This window comes from Oryzias latipes, chromosome 9 (genome assembly GCF_002234675.1).
Source record: "Oryzias latipes chromosome 9, ASM223467v1".
NCBI classification, from domain to species: Eukaryota; Metazoa; Chordata; class Actinopteri; order Beloniformes; family Adrianichthyidae; genus Oryzias; species Oryzias latipes.
This window is the reverse complement of record NC_019867.2, coordinates 10,789,129-10,797,547: the sequence shown is the minus strand read 5'-3', so window position 1 is coordinate 10,797,547 and position 8,419 is coordinate 10,789,129. Positions and strand designations below refer to the sequence as shown.

The 8,419-nt window shown below is 37.1% G+C and overlaps 1 protein-coding gene across 1 annotated transcript; it reads right to left on the bottom strand.

Moving 5' to 3' along the window:
- Positions 1–530: 530 nt before the first annotated feature.
- Positions 531–8,405, bottom strand: rmi1 (RecQ mediated genome instability 1). Its single transcript, XM_023958384.1, has 9 exons — positions 8,319–8,405; positions 7,619–7,799; positions 6,166–6,276; positions 5,639–5,788; positions 4,784–4,854; positions 4,490–4,613; positions 4,255–4,336; positions 3,829–3,994; positions 531–2,306 (listed from the first exon to the last, which is right to left on the bottom strand). The coding sequence occupies exons 2-9, from the start codon at positions 7,793–7,795 to the stop codon at positions 1,241–1,243; spliced, it is 1,947 nt and encodes a 648-aa protein (XP_023814152.1). The 5' UTR covers positions 7,796–7,799; positions 8,319–8,405; the 3' UTR covers positions 531–1,240.
- Positions 8,406–8,419: the final 14 nt, after the last annotated feature.

The following is an 8,419-nucleotide window of genomic DNA, read 5'->3' as shown; positions in this document are numbered from 1 at the left end:
TTTTAAAGCAGCATCACTCTGACACAGAATGTCTTTCCCTTTCATTGACTCCATTACCCAGTATTTATTCCACTAGTATCTCCCTATGGGTCACCTCTTTTCCACTTCGTTCCTGCCCCCTCCTCTGCATGCGGCTCAATTAAGATGTAACAGGATATCAACATGCAGAGCAGGATCCAGATTTAGATTTTCAGGCTGATTAACTCCTAAAGACCTAGCTACAGCCTGAATAGATTCACTCTATAACACAATGCAGACAAATACAAGAGCATACACACACAGTTGTAAATAAAGCATTTCTTGTTACAGGTTGATTTGCATAACTTAAGATATAGCTGTAAGAGAAACGTCCACCTCATTACTCCGGATGATGGAAAGACATAGCAATTTGTGCAGAATCCAGTGCTGAGATTTTCCATCAGAAAGAGGAGTTGAACCATCATTTTAAAGTTGTTAGGTGGATATTTTTTGTTACCATTATGTTGTTTTAGGTTATTCATATAAATTTTATGGATATAATACTCGTCTGATGAGGGAGAATTGAGTTTTATTAGCAATCCTGGGTCTTTCTTTATTAAAAAAAAGCATAAAAGAAAATGATGAAACCATCAATGGAATTTTATTTGGATACACAAAAAAAATCTCAAACCATTAAATTTTAAGATAAAAAAACATAGATAATACTGTGTAATGAAGCGAAGTAATCAAGGCTCACGGCCCCCCATTTATCTTCCTTTTCCATCATTCACCTCTGTAGAAGTTTAGCGATGCTGCCCTTGGCTATTCAATCATTTCTCTCAGAAGTAATGGTTGTGTCGTCTGAATGAAAAAGCTGGCAATTCATTACCTTAATCAGAATCGAACACCTACATTTCCCTTCCCTTACCTACCCTCTTCCTTAGTGTTACACCAAACAAATGAAGCTCAACTTTGGAGTTTTTCCCCCCAACTAATGTGTTGGAAAGCAGAAACTGTAAAACAATAACCTACTTTCTGCAGGTGATGTTTCAGAATTTAAGACTCTGTATCACAATGAGCAGATTCATGAAATCCTCCAATGAAAAATAGCAGAATGTCACAGTCACATACAGCAGATGGGAAGCACTGAAACACAAGGCTCGCTGATTTTTGGGCATCCACTTTTCGCCTTCTGTTCTTAAAATCTAAAACAGGACAGGTTGATCATCGCCTTCCTCTTTTATCTGCAGCTTTACGTGGGGTGGAAGAGTAAACTATTTGATTACTTTCTTCTATCTTTCACTCTCTGCTCCAGCTGCTGTAGAACTGTCTCACTGATGGGGTCAGCCTTGGCCACCACAGCTTTCCCGCCATCTTGTTCGAGCACAATGGTCATGATGCAGCACATGTCCACCAGCGCTTCCTGACACCTCCTCATCCCAGCCTCTAGTTCACCTCTGCGGGCAGGGTCACGCTTTAGAGCCCCCTTCTCTGCAACCGAGAAGCCCAGCAGGCCTGTCAGGACGTCGTTGGATAACGCCACATCCAGGTAACCAGTGCCGTCGGATATCGTAGCAAAGACGCTCCATGCGCCGTTGGTGCAGCCTAGTTTGCCCAAGAGAGTCACAATGAAAGCTTTGACCTGGATCTCTACGGGGTGGGACTGTGGTTTGGACAGCAAGTCTTTCAGCATGCATAAATATACAAAGGGTGGAGAGGTCAAAGTGAGAGCAGTTAAGTTGTGAGGTTTCCCTTGAGGTGTGCTGGTTTCAGATGCAGCTGATTTGCTAAAAAGCCTAGAAGTGAAGCCTGGAGTTCTTGTTGTGTTGGTGTTGCTGTCTTTGTCTTTAGCGGGTCCTCCCGCAGAGATTTGAGCTAATCCTCCAGAGGTGCCGGTTTCTACTCCACTGGTTTGCACTTCAGGAATAAAGCAATCCATGTCCTCGTCCATTAAAAGACTCTTGGTGTTCAGAACTGATGAGGAAGAAGAAGAACTAGAAGTCGGCAAGGTTAACGGCTCAGAGGCTTCTCTAGAACTTCCTTGATGATCTCTTATTTGTATGACAGGTTTAGTGCGTCCAGTTCTGGAGCCAAAGCCACTGGAAGTGTTTGGTACATTTTCAGCTTCTTCAAACATTACATTGTCCAATTCATCCAGCGGGAGATCATCAAAGTCTTCATCAGGAAAGTCTTCTTCGATCGCATTGTGTTCGTGGATGTCCTGATGAATCACGCTGGGAGGTAAGAAGTTAGAAAAGCCTCCTCTTTGCTGTTGACCGTCCTGGACTGAACCATTTGTGTGGCTTGGAGTTAAACCATCTCTCCGAGTACGGTTGGAGGCTGCACTTCTGAAAGACAATCAACAGGATCAAAGGCTGAGATATTTACCAAAAAAAAAAGAGATAAAGTTTTGCTCAGCACGAAAGGCGAATCAACTCAAGAACACACTCTTAACTTCCAACTTATAAAAAGCTAAAACTTTGCTTGTTTGAACAACTTGGCAAATAATTTAGATTTTTTTTATTCTCTTTTTTGATGTAAGGTTAAAGTCAATGATTTAGTTGAAGGTTTATGAGTAAAGATGTAGAAAACCATGAAAAATCAAAGTTAAAAGGTTTCAAGGTGAAGCTATAAAAACAGGAGACTGTAGAGTGAGTGTTGCCAATTTGAATGAATGCAATAAAGCACAGCCGTACTGATGTGAGTGGGAGGCAAACATTTAAGATACACAGCTTTAGTTAAGTGGCTCAAAAATTCCCAAACTACTTAGGAGCCATTTAAAGTTTGTTTAGACAGAAAAACTATATTCAGGATATCAGAATGGGGCAAATATATCCTGACACTATAACCCTGTTTCCATCCCCCAATGTTGATTTTTCTCCATATTAAAATAAAATAAAAATAAAAAAGACAGTTTCAAACTAAAGGACGGTCTATGTTTGCACTTCATATTACTTGCAGTTCTTCAAAAGAAAGATGGAACTGGCAAAAGTTTTAAAAAAAAGAGATCTAAAAACGGAATTTCTGCAAAGAAATAAATAATTTATAATCTCTAATATCACTCTTTCAATACCAAGAATGTCATTAGTAATATCATGAAAACAGAAAATAATTGTGCAATCATTCCCTTTCATTTTAGATTAATCTGTTTATAGACAATTGTCAATATTCATGTATTAGTTTTGATAATGTTCGCCCCGTTACATAAGACAAAAAATGTACCTTGAACCACTGTTGAGCTTTTGAAAAGGAAGTATAATTCAACCAAGCACAATGAGTGCTTGGGTACACTAAGCATGTCAAGCATCGTCATGTAATTCAGGACTCTTTTTACATAAATTAAAAGTGTGGTAGTTGATTCAAAGTGAGAGTCCTATGAATGCAAATATCCCAAGCACAGCTCAGATAGCATGTAATTGAGATTTTTGGACTTCCAGAAGATATAGACGGCACACGAAATGATGCTTACTTTATCTCAAATAAAAATTGTATTGTGCTACTCTGTCATTGGAAAGCTTTAACAGTGAATCAACTCCATAAAAATATGTGCAGCTTGAATCATTTTTCATGATCATGTCCCATAAATTTTTCCAGTTAGTTATAAATGAGTTGGTGGTAAAAATCAGTTCGCAACAGGAATGGGAATATGAAGGGTGAGAACAGAAACATAAAACATATTGTTTTAATTCAAATCAGTTTATCGTTTTATTTTCAAATTTTCTATTCAAAAGGAATAAAAAGAGTCAAAATTGTAATATTTATAAATTGTAATTTTTGTATCATAAATTGTAAAATAATCATTTTAAGAGCTCTAAAGACATTAAATCTAAAAATGTCAAATGTGAATATATGCCACTGCCGTCAACGTACCTCGAGGAGAATTGGCTTCTCACTGAGGAAGAGACTGATGAGGACTCCTGCAGGGTCTCGTAGCCGCTGTCCCGAACAGGTCCGACAAAGCCGACCTCATTCTGAGCCTCCAAACTGGCCAACAACTCTGCATCGTTGAGATCTATGTCTTCCATTTCTTGATTACCTTACAAAGGGATTGAAACCATTGCACATATGGTTTATTTTATTCTATTCACTTTTGCTACATTCCATGTTTTTCTATTACATTCTCACAATCTTGTCATCGACCACCATGGTCTTGCATGTGGCTGACCATATCGAATGTTAGGTTTGTAAACCTGCCTTTTTGGTAAATTTAACAGTCGAACTAAAGTCAAGTTGTTTTTTGGTGCTTTACTCCCCTTTTTATGCGATCCTTGGGTAATCCACAAAGTGGGGTTGTACCTTGTTGGGCTGGCGGAGGGGCCTCTTCGCCTTCTTGCTGCTGATCCTCAGGAATACCCAGTGTGCGACAGAGCACCTTTCCCTGTGGTACGATAGAAATAAATCACATTGTTTTGTCTCCCCATTCAATATGCAGTTTTACATACACAAACAAATGTGAAGGGATAATTCACAAGACATGTTTAATGCAAAATGTGTAGCAAAAAAAAAAAGTAAACATATTTTTATGGTTTACCATGTTGTTCCTGTCCACCAGCTCCTCAACCTCACCACCCAGAATCTTGACATTAGATGGCCCTAACAGCAGCACACCAAGCCTGCAAACCATCTGTCCTTGCAACTGGAGCTTTGCACCAGGCCTGGAAAAAAACAGACTTATGTTGGTCTAAATTCATAAAATGGTAAAGTGTCAACTGCTCATATATTCCATTAGATTTATATTTTTACAGTTTTAGGAAGGCAAGGTTCTGTTTGTAGCATAGAAAGAAGAAAGGACACATTTTGGACATTTTCCATATTTCTCTGTGACCTGAGTGTTGCACTGAGTGCAGGGATGGGTTGGTACTCCATGGCCTCTAAACTCTGGACTCCATCTGTTACCTGCACACCAAAGGAAATTAGTTTCACCGGAAAAAAACGAAATAATGAAAAAATAAAAATAAAAGCATAAGCCTATGATTTTTATGTATCTTTCAAAATAAACTAAGGCCCTGCATTTGTTTTGAAAAATTGGGAATTCTGAAATAAGCAAAAAGCAGATGACAGAAAGACTGCATGTGTGGACTAATGCTAATAAAACAAGTGTTTACTACCAGCAAAATGTAAAATACATTAATAAGTGGCATCTTGCTGTTAATTATTTTCTAAATAACATATAGTGCTTTGCATTAAAATGTGTACATAAGCTTTTGTAAGTGTGTTTTACTGCATTACAGTGAATAGATCATAACTGCCCTCATACATTCATCTTGGACACCAATAGAGGGAGACTTGCTAAACTGGTTTGAGAGTATCGAGAACACTGTTCTCTCTAAACAGAAATACTGGGTGAATAGTTTAGGGGTGGAGGGATTGCTATTATTATTTTAATTTAATGATTTGTATGTAGGACTTTAATTTACTATTAGTTTTACATTTTACTTAAACAAGATACAACTTACTCAATTACTGGACATATCTACATAAAAAGAACAAACCAAAAACAGAACAAACTTTGAGCATCTTTAATCAGTAAAGACTTTCTGTCAATAAATACAAATGAGCTTTTCAAAAGAAATTCTTGTCTTTCTTTGATATTTGTAATATTAGATTATTTTTTTAGGATTTTTTCTACAGTCTTGACCTTCAGGGAAGATTTCAAAAATAGTTGGCACATGCTTCAGACCTGCAGTAACATCATGCGAGTTGTTTTGGCTTCCCAGGGTCTCTGAGTGGCCTGTGTGACAGCAGACACCTCATCATTGCCGCAGTCTGTGCCCCTCCACTTTTGTAGCTGACCATATGCAGGCTGACTTATGTCCAAGAATGAGTCAACCTAAACAGAGGGAGACCTTGAATTATGGTTCCTTTTGTGTATTTCTTGTGTTACTACAGCAGTTGTCTTATGTAACAGCGAGTCTGCCTAAATTGTAAAAGTTACAACAGCTTTCATGGGAATATTAATTGGAAAAAGAACTAAATGACAACATGAATATTTACTACATTTTTATATGCTTAGTAACAATAAATTAGATTTTCAAACCAAATATAAATATTTTTTAGACCCTGTGTGTTAAAACAGTAATACTTTATGTGACTGTAGTTCTTTATTGCATTTTTTTAATTGTAAAATATAATTATTTCTGCATGAAAAAAAATAAACATGACAAAACCTTAACAAAAAAATGACGAAGGTACAACTGGTGATCATACCTGAACACAGAAAATGCCATTTAGTTGAGTTTTCTGAGCCTGAGCGAGCCCTTCAGGTAAAACAGGATAGTCTAGGTCTCTCAGGTCCGTCAGAAGCCACTGGTCCAAGACCTGAAATGTCACACCAAGAGCAGATGTTCGGTGTTAGGCATTTAGTATCCGCTGTACACAGTAATTACGTAGATTTGACAATGAGTGATGAGACATTTTAGTTTTAAAAACTGTTCGAAATGAACATTTTCATATAAAATACTCAAAATCAAGACTATATTGGGCACTAAGTACTATGTTAGCAACAAAATGAAAGCACAGTCATCCCAGAACTAAAAAGAGCTGACATATCTCTTGAAAAATGAAGCAATGTTAATCTCAATTTTACGTTTCTAAAAAAAAAAAAAAAAAATCAAACAAAACAAAAAAAAACTTTGGCCATAGAAGGGCACAGCTGTTCTGCAACAATATTTCAGTATACTGTGGCGTAGAAAAGATGCGTCAGTGCAGAGAAAACATACCCCACGTGACGCCACCAGCTGGTACAGCTGACACCAGGCAGGAGGGATTCATGCTGTTTACAAAAAACTGTTCTGTGCTGTAAGCATGATGCAACGGACACAAGGGATCTTTAGACTAAGAGCTGCGCTCTCACTACGTAGCTGTCGTCTATTCCTGATTACCAACTAAAGCACGATCTGCTCGTTCTCAGTTAATAACGTGACACATGCATAGACTCTGAGGTCTTCATTTTCAGCTGACGAAACGTGAAGGTTGTGTTGGCCGAACACTGCATAAATGTGCAGCACTCAACATGATATAAACTCTTTGCTGCAAAAACAAAGATTATTTTCATTTCAAACTAAAAACTTTGAAAAAATACCAATACAGTTTTGAATTTGTTTAGATTAACAAGACTTCTTCATATTTTTAAATATATTTTATTTATTAAACCAAGACATAACACAGTAGGTTTGAATCTAACAATAGCTTAATCAATGAAAAAAGAAAAAGAGAAAACATTTTGTGTTTAAGAAAAAAGATGTTGTTTTTATGTCATGCAAAAAAAAATCTAAAGCCACTGTCTGCACCTTAAAAAGAATTACCCCTCTGGGATAAATAAATATGTTCAAATTGAATTAGAGTCTTTTAAATTTTTGTCTTTAAATCAATATTGTTTTTACCTTTGATGAAAATGATGGGCTGTATTTTGTACATTCAATTTAAGACAACTTGAAGCTTAAAATTGAAAACATCAGTAGTCTTCCATTTCTTCTTGTTTACTAGATAGCTAAACCACGACTTTTCTTTCAATAATCAAATATAAATTATCTACAAATGGTGCAGCTACGTAAAAGAGATAGAAAAAGGAATAATAAATGTCCTGACCACAGTGGGGAAAAATAACCAAACTAGTCCGTCAACAGATGCTCACATCAAATCCATTACAGAAGATACCTACCAGCTGATTGACCTGCTGTTGTGACAGGTGAGCAGCTTCACCTGCCTCTTCTTGAAGCCACTGCACACAGGCTTCCAGCCAGGCAAAAGGGACTCGGACGTGCCAGGAGGACAGCAGCCAGGCTTGGGCAGTTGTGACAACTGAATGCATCTCTGGGGCCAGTGTCCTACTCTGCATGTACCTTGGAAATTAAAATGAGACTTCAGTTTGTAAGTCTTCCATAGGGTGTAGAACAACTTTACAGGATTATTTTCATATAGATTCTGTTTAAACGGCATATTTCCCCTAACATTTACTATTGTTTTTGACCTTTTTATCTATTGGAGATAGATGTTCAATATTAATCTGCAATGGAAAATATTTCTAAATCTACTAAAAAGTCTTTGTCATTGGTCTTGGGTACATTTTTTAATATTAGCTCAAGGGAGGAAACTAAAATGATTTTAGATTGTTATTTTAGTTTATATACCTATCCTATTTCTGCCCTAGAAATGTGTTTATGTCCAGATAATGATACATGCAGCTGTCCACGCAAAGGAATAAGGCGCCAAAGTTGTTTGGCCTATCAAACCTATAAGAACTGGCGCTATCGCTCTATTTCTCGTTGTCCGTACAAAACAAATGTGCAATATAAGGATTATATTTAACCAATTCTCACATCAAACTCTTGGTAAAATTAAAATAAAGATCACGTTTGTACCTTAACAACAGGAATTCGTCACTAATCTGGAAGGACAGTCATCCGGAAATGGAGTAAGAAATTGCTTATTCTTGTGATTGACATATTTTTAAACCAATCAG

What these genes read in the sequence shown, in the direction of transcription:
- rmi1 (XM_023958384.1), bottom strand. Translation starts at nt 7,795, where the DNA reads ATGCAGAGTAGGACACTGGCCCCAGAGATGCATTCAGTTGTCACAACT. An exon ending in AACAGCAGGTCAATCAGCTG is followed by an intron (nt 6,277 to 7,618) that starts GTAGGTATCTTC and finishes GTGACATTTCAG; the next exon opens with GTCTTGGACCAGTGGCTTCT. An exon ending in TGGTGGACAGGAACAACATG is followed by an intron (nt 4,337 to 4,489) that starts GTAAACCATAAA and finishes ATCGTACCACAG; the next exon opens with GGAAAGGTGCTCTGTCGCAC.